Here is a 12,712-nt window from a genome sequence, read left to right on the forward strand (position 1 = left end):
TTTTGGATGTGGTTTGTCCTTCATTCAATATTCATTGAGCATCTATATGTACTGTGTGCTGTTCTAGATAAGAGGGGTTCAGTGAAAAAACAAGACAGCAACTGTCCTGTCCTCATGAAGCTCACTTTCTAATTGAGGGGACAGAAAATATGTAAGTATACAAATAAATAATCAAAATTGTTTCAGGAGGTGATAAATGCTACGGAAGAAATTGAGGAGGAGAATGTGATAGAGAGTGATGGGGAGTGGGGGAGGCCACCTGTAGTCAGGACGCTTGGGAACAGCCTTTCGGGGTGCAGTCATTCTGCTGAAACAAGTCCTGTGGAAGCTGGAAGAAAGGCATCCAGGCTCCTGACCATCAGGATCACTGCTTTCTTTATCTGTCCTGTCAGAAGTGTGGAAGGAACTCATTCCTCCTTTGTTCTGATAAGAAAAGAGTTATTAGGAATCTGGGCAGATTTGTAAGAAAAAATATAAGTGAGCGTGGTGGCTCCAGGTTCTGTTCAGTCTTGCACATTGGCCGCTGTGGTCCTCCCTTCTCCAGTTTGTTTCATTTTACCAAACCAGTGTTTTGTTTTGGGTCCTTTGCAGGTTCTTGCTCCTCATTCTCTATCAGGGAGGAGCTAGTATACAGGAAGTCCATCCTGGAGTTAGGGTTACATTGCTCTGGAATTTGATAGGATCGGGTAGTGTTGGCTAAGGAGTGTGTCCCCTGCCCTGCCTCCACTTAGGAAGGGACTTAGTTCATCTGGAGGTGCTGATACAATTGCCACGAGACACCAGTTTTAAAATTTCAAGACTAATGTCTCTAGTAGCATGTTCACATGTTAAGATGCTGCAGTAGCTTCCTTCTAAAATGTTGTAACTGATTTTTGAATGCCTTTCCTTTTCCTGGGAATTTATAGTTGTAATAGCGGCAGTTACCACTGGCTGTGGTGCGCCCGTGGTGGAGGCACTGTCTTGTACACTCTTACCACAGCCCCGTGGAAGCTCCATGATGTTGGTGCCACTCTCTTCTCCATTTCCCGGATGAGGAAACAGGCTTGAAGTGTGAAATCTCACAGCTGGCATCAGAAACCGAGCATAACCTTATGTGTACCTAGTTCCAGAGCCTCGGTTGGTCACACTGTGTTATACAGCAACACTGTGTTATACAGAATAAGGTGACCAGGTCAAATTCTCTTTCAGTAGTCTCTGCAGAGCCCTCCTTAATTCTCAGAAGTCAGGAAACTACTGTTCCCAAGACCACAGCAACCCCAGGAAAACCTCCAAGGAGATGACAGACAATCACTCACTTAAAATTTCTGGGCTCTCAGCTGCAAATTTTTTGCTGCCTACATGTTTCCTGGGGTGAAGGGGATACCAGGTAGTCCCTGCCCTTCTTAAAAATGTCCGTGTGAACCCAAACTAGTGTGAAGAGGAGGGAAGTGCCTTATAAAAGCCCAGAAGAAAGGGTGGACAGATTCAACCCAAAGTGGTGGAAGACATTATAAACAAAGTCAACTGACAGACAATAAATGGAAAAATTATTTACAGTTAACACAACAAACAAGATGTGAACCCCATGATATGTAAAGAGGATCTGATCAAGGGCAACAATCCAGTAGCAACTGGACAAAGGATATAAAGAAATCCACATAGAAAGAAATTGAAATATGTCAGTAAGCATATGAAAAGATTCTTAACTGTACTAGTAATCAGATTAAAGGCAACTAAAGAATCTATCACATTGTAAAAATTGAAAGGTTGATGATAACTCTCCTCACAAGAAATGAGGTGAACAGATCTCTGTATACTGTTTATGTGACTAACCGGACTCAGCCGCCACCTCCAGTACCCCCACTGTAGTCCAGTCTGCTATGGTGTGAGCCTGGATGGAAAACTGTCCCAGCACTTCTCACCCAGAACCTGTCCAAACAGATCACGTTGCTCTGCTCTAGTCCCGACAGTCCTCCAGTGGCTTACACTCTGCCTCCTAACCCAGGCCTCAGGGTGCGTGGTCTTCCACCGTTTACCTCTTCACCCTCATCTGAGCTGATTTCCCTCTTCCTGTGTGTTTTATCCACGCAGATCACACCTAGCTCCGTTCCCCATGTGTGCTGCCCCCTTTCACCTTGGGGTTTTTGCAGTTTGCTGTGTTTTGCCCTGGAAAGCCTCACCTCAGCTCACCTAGACAACACTCCACCTTCACACCTCAGCTCAAATGGCACTTCCACTGGAGGCTTTTTAACAGCAATTGCCATTACATTTTTCACAGAACTAGAACAAAAAATTGCACAATTTTTATGGAATCACAAAAGACTCCGAATAGCCACAGCAATCTTGAGAAAGAAAAACGGAGCTGGAGGAATCAGGCTCCCAGACTTCAGACTATACTACAAAGCTACAGTAATCAAGACAGTATGGTCCTGGCACAAAAACAGAAATGTAGATTAATGGAACAGGATAGAAAGCCCAGAGATAAACCCACGCACATGAGGTCACCTTATCTTTGATAAAGGAGGTAAGAGTATACAATGGAGAAAAGACAGCCTCTTCAATAAGTGGTGCTGGGAAAAATGGACAGCTACATGTAAAAGAATGAAATTAGAACACTTTCTAACACCATACACAAAAATAAACTCAAAATGGATTAAAGACCTAAATGTAAGGCCAGACACTATAAAACTCTTAGAGGAAAACATAGGCAGAACACTCAATGACGTAAATCACAGCAAGATCCTTTTTGACCCACCTCCTAGAGAAATGGAAATAAAAACAAAAATAAACAAATGAGACCTAATGAAACTTAAAAGCTTTTGCACTGCAAAGGAAACCATAAAAAAGAAGAAAAGACAACCCTCAGAATGGGAGAAAATATTTGCAAACGAAGCAACTGACAAAGGATTAATCTCCAAAATTTACAAGCAGCTCATGCAGCTCAATATCAAAAAAACAAACAACCCAATCCAAAAATGGGCAGAAGACCTAAATAGACATTTCTCCAAAGAAGACACACAGACTGCCAAAAAACACATGAAAAGATGCCCAACATCACTAATCATTAGAGAAAAGCAAGTCAAAACTACAATGAGGTATCACCTCACACTGGTCAGAATGGCCATCATCAAAAAATCTACAAACAGTAAATGCTGGAGAGGGTGTGGAGAAAAGGGAACCCTCCTGCACTGTTGGTGGGAATGTACATTGATACAGCCACTATGGAGAACAGTATGGAGGTTCCTTACAAAACTAAAAGTAGAACTACCATGTGACCCAGCAATCCCACTACTGGGCATATACCCTGAGAAAACCATAATTCAAAAAGAGTCATGTACCACAATGTTCATTGCAGCACTATTTACAATAGCCAGGACATGGAAGCAACCTAAGTGTCCATCGACAGAGGAATGGATAAAGAAGATGTGGCACATATATACAATGGAATATTACTCAGCCATAAAAAGAAACGAAATTGAGTTATTTGTGGTGAAGTGGATGAACCTAGAGTCTGTCATACAGAGTGAAGTAAGTCAGAAAGACAAAAACAAATACCGTATGGTAGCACATATATATGGAATCTAAAAAAAAAAAAAAAAGGTTCTGATGAACCTAGGGGTAGGACAGGAATAAAGACACAAATGTAGAGAATGGACTTGACACGGGGAGGGGGAAGGGTAAGCTGGGATGAAGTGGACAGTAGCATTGACATATATACACTACAAAATGTAAAATAGATAGCTAGTGGGAAGCAGCTGCATAGCACAGGGAGATTAGCTCAGTGCTTTGCAACCATCTACAGGGGTGGGATTAAAGAGGGTGGGAGGGAGACGCAAGGGGGAGGGGATATGGGGATATACGTATGCATAGAGCTGATTCACTTTGTTATACAGCAGAAACTAACACAACATTGTAAAGCAATTATACTCCAATAAAGATGTAAAAAAAAAAAAAAAGGAAGAGTGACAAAAAGAAAAGAAGAAACAGACACAGAGGAAAAAAAGGGACACATGCGAGACTGTGTCCTTTGAGTGACTGAGAGAACCACTAGCCTTAGTTCCTGTCAGCTTTCGAAAAGTTAAATCTCTCCTCAAACCTGACTGGACTTTCTGCTCGTGGGTACTCAGTATCCATAAAATAAATTCTCTTTTCTGCTTTCAAAAATAAAAATAAAGCAATTGTCATTAAATTCATCTTGGATAAATATATTGTATATCCAAACACTGGAGTACTTTGTAGCTGTTTTTAAAAAAGAAGGTGAAATACCTGTATGTTTTCTGTGGAAAGGGGTTCATGATATTAAGTGAAAAAAGCAGGTTGCAGAATTATCTATATAGTTTGTTACCATTTTGGTAAAAAAAAAAAAAAAAGTACTTTATATATCTCTGATTGTACATAAACAGATGAAAGGATACTCACCCAAAGTAACTGGTTACCTTTAGGAAGTAGAATTTTGGGGTGAAAGGCTCACATTTAAAAAAATAACTTCATTGAGGTAGAATTTTGTTTCATACAATACTGTATACTACAGTTTGATGAGATTGACCGAGTATGTACATCCATGCAACTCCCACCTCAGCTCAGTCCTGATCCCCACCCGGGAGTGCTGGTGGCTGTTGCTGTTTTGCTGACTTGCTGAGGCTACTTCTAGAGAGTCTGTCTCTCCTGAGGTCCTGAAATGTACACTCACTGATGTCTCTGCTTGTGTTTTTTTTAATTCCTGGGTTTTTTTTTAAGCCACTCTTCCGGAGGGGCAGCCAGGTCAGCATGGCTGAGTGGTGAGCCAATGACTGGTCACAGGTTGTGCTTAAACACATTGTGGTGTGGCCTCCACTCTCTACAGGGGGTCTTTGTGTGTGGCTCCAGCCATCAGCTCATCTTCAGGCAGTTTATGAGTCTTCCCTGACTCTCACTTTGTTTGAGCAGGGCCTTGTGTTCAGCTGGAAGGACCAGGCAACTAGGCCCTCTCTGTTCTCTCCTGAGTGTACACTCACCCTGTGTGTGCACACAGCCTTCCAGATTCCAGGAACATGTGGGAGCTCACAGAAGCCTACCGCAGCTGTCCCATTCCCCAGACCCCCTTTCCAGACTTTTTGCTGTGTCTTACTGCAACCAGCATTGAAGCCTCAGGTAGCTGTGATGTTGGCCTTCCCTGTTTTTACCTTGTCCCTGGCATGGGGCTTCTCCATGGAGTGCCAAATTGGGCAGGCCCCTCCTGGTCCTCATGGCTACCACGTCACAGAACTGGGTGTGCGGGAGGGGAGCAGCCCATGTTAAAACACCATAGATACAGTTCTTACTGAAATTCGAAAGTGTTTTGAATAAGAACATTTCAATTTGTGTATATCTTCGTTGAGTTTTCAAAGTCTTGAAGGGGTTGTTTTTGACAGTTTTATCCAGTTTTGTCGTTGCTCTTCAGGGAGAGGATTTGCCAAGCTCCTCATCCTCAAAGTCCAAGATTAATTCATTTTTGCGTTACTTTGCTGTTAAAGAAGTCTTGGCAAAATTATTATACTTGTTAGCATTGTCCAGATTCCTCTTTCTTTTCATTGCACAGGTCCCTGGATGCCAGTGTTGTAGGTTGTCAGCTAACTCCAGATCATGGAGACCCACGACCCATTTAGATTCTGCTAAAATGAGGGAGGTGGTTGACTTAATTCTATAGCAGAAAGGTGTGAAGACATGTCGCAGCCACCTGCTCCTCCAAGAAATTATGGTGCTGAGTGGGGCGGGGAAGTGGCCCCACCAGCATCCCTGGACGAGTTTACTGTGAGGATTCCTCAGAGTTCCTGTTTAGAGACCGCTTTCCTCCCTGGCTGTGTGAGAGGCTGTTCTTTCTCTCGGGGGTGGACAGTAGAATTACTGGGTTTCAGGGTCAGTGTGTGGAGTTTGCTTATCACATGAAGCAGATCTGAAGCTTAGATGAGGACCTGACAGTGGGTTGGGGTATACAGAGTGCATACCACCCTTTGCCATTTGTTTCATTTCTTATTATCCCTCACTGCTTTTTTGACCACAGCCGTCTAGCTACCCCACGGCCTCCTCCTTTGTCCTCTCATCGGCTGAAATATGGTCAGTTCTTCACTTATTGAGTCTGCTGGTTTTGCCAAGAATCTGTGTAGCTTTTCCCACTTTCTCCTAATACTGACCCAGCCTTCAGTACTGGTGTTGCTTTAGCTTTATGTTTGCCTCTTTCATTCGTTAGAATCATCTTCGGCAACTGTTCCCACGCTGTACTTGGATTCTGTGGTCTGACTCCTGAATGCTTCCTTCTGCAGGCATTGATGACAGGGAGCCTCCCCGGCTTCATCGATGTCGTCAGGAACCTCAATTCTCCCACGCTGCTGGAAGACAACGTGATCACACGAGCAAAAGCAGCGGGGAAAAGAATCATCTTTTATGGAGATGAAACATGGGTGAAGTTATTCCCAAAGCATTTTCTGGAATATGATGGAACAACCTCTTTTTTTGTATCAGATTATACAGAGGTCAGTTTTTAAGAAAAATATATCCTATGAGACAGAGCCTGGTACCCTCTAACTTAGTGAGAGGCAACGTTGTTTTGTATGTGGCTTTTATCAATATACTGAGAATAGTATGGAGAGATTGAAAAAATTGTTCCTTCCCATAATCAGCTACAAGCCAGGACCATAAACCCTAACGCAGGTCTGAGCATAGTTCTCTGAGCCCAAAGCCCAGACCAGGTGAGCACCCATCGACGGATACGGGGGTCGGGAAGGGCTTCCCAGGAGGAGCCGCTCAGCCGGAGTTTTGACAGGTGAGTGGGGCCTTCACAAGTGGACAGAATGGGGTGGCGGAGTCTACGAGGCAGAGCCTGAGGTCCCCACGGTCTGTCTGGGATCCTGCCTTGCTGCTGTTCTCCTGCGAGGGCGGCAGCATGAGGGCAGACGTGAGCTGGGCGAGCCTACCTGGTACGGAGAGCATAGGCCCTGTGCTGCGTGTGCAGCCTCCGACAAGGAGGTTACACCCCCCATGTTGGCCCCGGGGCAGAGGGAGGCCCGCAGGGCAAAGGCACCGTGCGTCTGAGCTGGCGTTGGATGGACCCATTTGCTTGGCCCGGGGGAGCGCCTGCCGTCCTGTTTACACCGACACCCTTTTCCAAAGCTGACCGTGTAGACACAGCAGTCACTGCCCACCCTGTGTGTGACGGCTCAGAAGCACTTGTCTTTGTAGTAGATTCTCCAGTGGGAGGGAAGGGTCAGGGCTGACCTGGCTAGTGGTTCTGTCAGGGGCTGTGTGGCTGGGAACCGCTGAGTGAGTGCCTCTTTCTTCCCCAAACAGCCTTCTCGTAGGACACAGGCAGACGCCCCCAGCTTCACCCTGCTGGTTTCTTGAACTCTGGGCACTGTCCTGTCTTAGCCAACTGCCCTAAGCCCTCACTTGCCTCATAACAACCTGGCACCCATTTAACTTGGTTATCTGGTCAGCTTTAGTTTAAGCTCCAGTAGTGATCCTGAAGAATTGTTTTGTGAGAACAGCCTTTGTTCGTTTAAGTTATAATATGTTCTATCCATAACTTAGAGACATAAAAACAATATTAGTGAAAGCTTAATCTAATGCAAACATTTTTTAAGACAGTTTTTATTTTGGGGGTTGGTTTGTTTGGTGTTTTGGTTTTGGTTTTGGTTTTGGTCTTTTCAAACTCCCATGAGTCCTAGTACCTAAAATAAGCCCGTAGATTTTAAAATGACCATATCACTTTTCCTTGAAGAGTGAACACCAGGGAAATTAGGGAGGCTATTCATATGTACTCTTTTTCCCTTTAAAGGTGGATGATAATGTTACAAGACATTTGGATAAAGTATTAAAAAGGCGGGATTGGGATGTGTTAATCCTCCACTACCTTGGGCTGGACCACATCGGCCACGTTTCTGGGCCCAACAGCCCGCTGATCGGGCGCAAGCTCAGTGAGATGGACAGCGTCCTGATGAAGATCCACACCTCACTGCTGTCAGAGGTGGGCCTAGAATGTCAAGGTGCCAATGTTTCCTAGAAGAAATGTAGCTTCTAAAGTGAACTGGGGTGACCTTGTGTGAGCTTCATACCTACCATCACTCAAGCAGCCTTCACCTACAGAGCACGTGCCGTGTGCCGGGCACCGTACCCAGCAGCCCTGCAGAATAGCGGCTCTTAATATCTCTACCTGTTCATCCAGCTCATGTTTCCTGGAGGCCTTCTCTGTCACTGTTCCTGTCTGGGCATTTGTGGAGCTTATTCTCTAGCCAGGAGGGAAGAACAGGAAGCATAATCAATGAGGACATAAGTATTCTAGACAGTGATTGGTGCCATAGCAGAACGTAGGGCAGGAGGAGGGCACAATATCTGAGAGAAAGGCTGTAATTTTAAACTGCATGGTCAGAGCAGTCTTCCTTAAGGACGTGGGAGGTGTGAGCCGAGACTTGAAGGGCAGGGGTGCCGATGCGCCATCTGTGAGGGGGTATTCCAGGTGAAAAAGCAGCAAGGGCAAGTCAGAGCCTGTCAGGTACATGCAGGGGCAGCAAAAGCCACAGGCCGGAGCTCTAGGGGCCAGGGGCAGGCAGCTCTGTTTGACAGATGAGGAGACTAGAGCATGAAGAGCAATGTGCCCAGGCTCCCATAGCTTGGAAATGGCAAAGACAGAAACCAAACCCTGATTCTCTGCCCTGAGAGGCCTAACACAACCCTTCTGTGCTCTGTGACCTCCATATGATTCCGTCTGTTTTATTTATGGCATTACTCGACGTTGACCCTTTGATCTGACTATAAGCTCATAGGTTAAAAAAAAAAAAAAAAATTTAGGAAGAGCTACTATTTACAAAGGAAAGCTGAAATCTGAGAACACATGATCTTCTTCTCCCCAGTCTGGGTTCAGCTGAAATGTATTTCCTTTGCCTGTAGAACCAATCTGCTGGTTCTTTGTGGTGATCATGGCATGTCTGAAGCTGGAGGTCACGGGGCCTCTTCTGTGGAGGAAGTAAACACCGCTCTGATCTTAATCAGCGCCGCATTTGAAAGGAAACCTGGTGAGAATTTGGGAATGTTTCACACTTTAAAACTGTACTTTATTTCTTTGCTTTCTGTAGTTTGATTTTAATTTTAAAAACCATTTAACCATTTTTGGAAGCTGTGTAAGTTTGAAAAACCCTGAACAATGTGAGAATGAAAAATAATGGGACAAGGGCCAGTCAGGATTTGGAGTTTACGTTTCTTGCCGATTCTTAAAATACAAATGTTCTTTTTGGGAATTGTGTGCTATGAATGTCACTGCCTCGATATCTGGAACTGTTAATTAAAAGTGCCAGTGGCTTAGAGACATCTGAAGTGCATGTATGAATTGAGAGAAACATAAAAATTTAAAGTTAAGAAATAGTATCCGTTATTTGAGACTATATCTTGAGCAGCAACGGTCAACGAGAACCACAGGAGTAGGGCTGAGTAGGACCGTCTGAGGGCCCACGTTCAGCGCTCAGACACACCGCAGCTCTCCAACCCAGACCCGCCGGGGCCCTCGGCCAGCACAGACCTGTGCACGGCCTCTGCCCCCTCACTTCGTCACATGCAGGCAGCCAGCTCGCCAGCTCTTTCCACACTGGACACTCTGGCTGCTCTCAGGTGACCCTTCAGCACCATTCGGCAGTGCTGACTCCTAGTCCTGGGACCCCCGACGTTTCTGGTTTCCCTCTACCTCTCCCTTTGCTGTCCAGTCTTCTTTGCTGGCTTAGCCTCCTTGCCCTGGCCTTTTTTCTGGACTGCCTCTGTTTCATTCTGCGTTCGCTCCTGAGATGATCTCATCCACTCCCATGGTTTTAAATGCCATGAATAGGCTCACACCTGTCAGATTTATCCCTCCAGCTGTCTCTTTTCCAACCTCCAGACTGTCTACTCGACTGCCTACTGATGCCTCCACTTGGATCTTCCACAGATAGAGCAAATGTGACTTCACCTGCAATCTGCCCTCCCTATTTCCCCGTCAGCAGATGGCGCCATTCACACGGCTCTTCAAGTTGGAAACCTGGGCGTCCACCTTGATCTGCCCTCTCCCTGCTCCTCGCATAAGCCAGACCGTCCCGGCTCCCAGCTCCCATACGTACCACCTTTCAGTAGCTGAACCTTGGATACAGTAAAAATCCTACGTGAGACTTCTCGCCTACCTCACGGCTTTGTCTTGAGCCACATTCCCCGTTACTCACTGAATCCTGGCCTCTCCCGCAGGTCCTCCAAGTGATAACTCTTCCTCACGTGCCCCGACCCCGTGCTCCTCAGCCCCTCAGCCTGCTCGTACGCTCGTCCTTGGTCTCAACCAAAAAACTAAAGTACCTTCCTTCCGGTCGTGCCGCAGTGCTCGTATATTCTACCATCATCCTTCGCGTGGTTTGTAATCACAGCCTGAATCGTGTGGTTTGTGTCATCTCTCTTCTTGCTGCGAGCTACACTTGGGCAGAACAGAGTCTGTTTTATTCATCACTATATGCCTTGGGCCTCAACATTGCCTGGCATTTGATGGACGCTGAAAATATTTATGGAGTGAATGAATCTTCCACTTGAGTGGGGATTGGTTGGGGAAGAAGCTCCACCTGGTTCCTTTTGTCTTTTTACAGCCCTGCCTCCTCTTGGATGTCTGACCTCCTAAGGTATAAGTTTTTGACTCTTGTAACCTGAGCCTTTCCTGGGTGCCCAGCTGGAGCCTGCCTTCCAGTGAGTGCACACGGTGCCCATCAGAGCACTGGCCTCCATGCACCCAGCTTTCCCGCTCTGCACACCCAAAGCAGGGTCCCGTGGGGCTCCTCTACCTCAGTGAGAGCCCCAGGCCAGAAACACCCTCTGCATCCATCTGTCCACCCATTCAGCAGAGGGGTACTGACAGGGAGCTTGTAGTCTGGGAGAGGGGTACTGGGCACCCACGGTGGGCTAGGCACTGTGCCGGCACTACGGACAGGGAGCTTGTAGTCTGGGAGAGGGGTACTGAGCACCCACGGTGGGCTCGGCACTGTGCCGGCACTACGGACAGGGAGCTCGTAGTCTGGGAGAGGGGTACTGGGCACCCACGGTGGGCTCGGCACTGTGCCGGCACTACGGACAGGGAGCTCGTAGTCTGGGAGAGGGGTACTGGGCACCCACGGTGGGCTCGGCACTGTGCCGGCACTACGGACAGGGAGCTCGTAGTCTGGGAGAGGGGTACTGAGCACCCACGGTGGGCTAGGCACTGTGCCGACACTACGGACAGGGAGCTCGTAGTCTGGGAGAGGGGTACTGGGCACCCACGGTGGGCTCGGCACTGTGCCGGCACTACGGACAGGGAGCTCGTAGTCTGGGAGAGGGGTACTGGGCACCCACGGTGGGCTCGGCACTGTGCCGGCACTACGGACAGGGAGCTCGTAGTCTGGGAGAGGGGTACTGGGCACCCACGGTGGGCTAGGCACTGTGCCGGCACTACGGACAGGGAGCTCGTAGTCTGGGGGAGGGGTACTGAGCACCCACGGTGGGCTAGGCACTGTGCCGGCACTACGGACAGGGAGCTCGTAGTCTGGGAGAGGGGTACTGAGCACCCACGGTGGGCTCGGCACTGTGCCGGCACTACGGACAGGGAGCTCGTAGTCTGGGAGAGGGGTACTGGGCACCCACGGTGGGCTCGGCACTGTGCCGGCACTACGGACAGGGAGCTCGTAGTCTGGGGGAGGGGTACTGAGCACCCACGGTGGGCTAGGCACTGTGCCGGCACTACGGACAGGGAGCTTGTAGTCTGGGAGAGGGGTACTGAGCACCCACGGTGGGCTCGGCACTGTGCCGGCACTACGGACAGGGAGCTCGTAGTCTGGGAGAGGGGTACTGGGCACCCACGGTGGGCTCGGCACTGTGCCGGCACTACGGACAGGGAGCTCGTAGTCTGGGGGAGGGGTACTGAGCACCCACGGTGGGCTAGGCACTGTGCCGGCACTACGGACAGGGAGCTCGTAGTCTGGGGGAGGGGTACTGAGCACCCACGGTGGGCTAGGCACTGTGCCGGCACTACGGACAGGGAGCTTGTAGTCTGGGAGAGGGGTACTGAGCACCCACGGTGGGCTCGGCACTGTGCCGGCACTACGGACAGGGAGCTCGTAGTCTGGGAGAGGGGTACTGGGCACCCACGGTGGGCTCGGCACTGTGCCGGCACTACGGACAGGGAGCTCGTAGTCTGGGAGAGGGGTACTGGGCACCCACGGTGGGCTAGGCACTGTGCCGGCACTACGGACAGGGAGCTCGTAGTCTGGGAGAGGGGTACTGAGCACCCACGGTGGGCTAGGCACTGTGCCGACACTACGGACAGGGAGCTCGTAGTCTGGGAGAGGGGTACTGGGCACCCACGGTGGGCTAGGCACTGTGCCGGCACTACGGACAGGGAGCTCGTAGTCTGGGAGAGGGGTACTGGGCACCCACGGTGGGCTCGGCACTGTGCCGGCACTACGGACAGGGAGCTCGTAGTCTGGGAGAGGGGTACTGGGCACCCACGGTGGGCTAGGCACTGTGCCGGCACTACGGACAGGGAGCTCGTAGTCTGGGAGAGGGGTACTGAGCACCCACGGTGGGCTCGGCACTGTGCCGGCACTACGGACAGGGAGCTCGTAGTCTGGGAGAGGGGTACTGAGCACCCACGGTGGGCTAGGCACTGTGCCGGCACTACGGACAGGGAGCTCGTAGTCTGGGAGAGGGGTACTGAGCACCCACGGTGGGCTCGGCACTGTGCCGGCACTACGGA

At 49.0% G+C, this 12,712-nt stretch overlaps 1 protein-coding gene across 1 annotated transcript in view; it reads left to right on the plus strand.

The window, feature by feature from the left end:
• The window catches only part of PIGG (phosphatidylinositol glycan anchor biosynthesis class G (EMM blood group)), a 42,976-nt gene that overhangs the window by 2,535 nt on the left and 27,729 nt on the right, over positions 1-12,712 (plus strand). The window contains exons 3-6 of the mRNA XM_061191049.1: positions 6,258-6,467; positions 7,769-7,950; positions 8,456-8,482; positions 8,878-9,002. Of these exons, the coding sequence (XP_061047032.1) occupies positions 6,258-6,467; positions 7,769-7,950; positions 8,456-8,482; positions 8,878-9,002 (544 nt within the window). The remainder of the gene's footprint in view (positions 1-6,257; positions 6,468-7,768; positions 7,951-8,455; positions 8,483-8,877; positions 9,003-12,712) is intronic.

This window comes from Eubalaena glacialis, chromosome 5 (assembly GCF_028564815.1).
Source record: "Eubalaena glacialis isolate mEubGla1 chromosome 5, mEubGla1.1.hap2.+ XY, whole genome shotgun sequence".
Lineage (NCBI taxonomy): Eukaryota > Metazoa > Chordata > Mammalia > Artiodactyla > Balaenidae > Eubalaena > Eubalaena glacialis.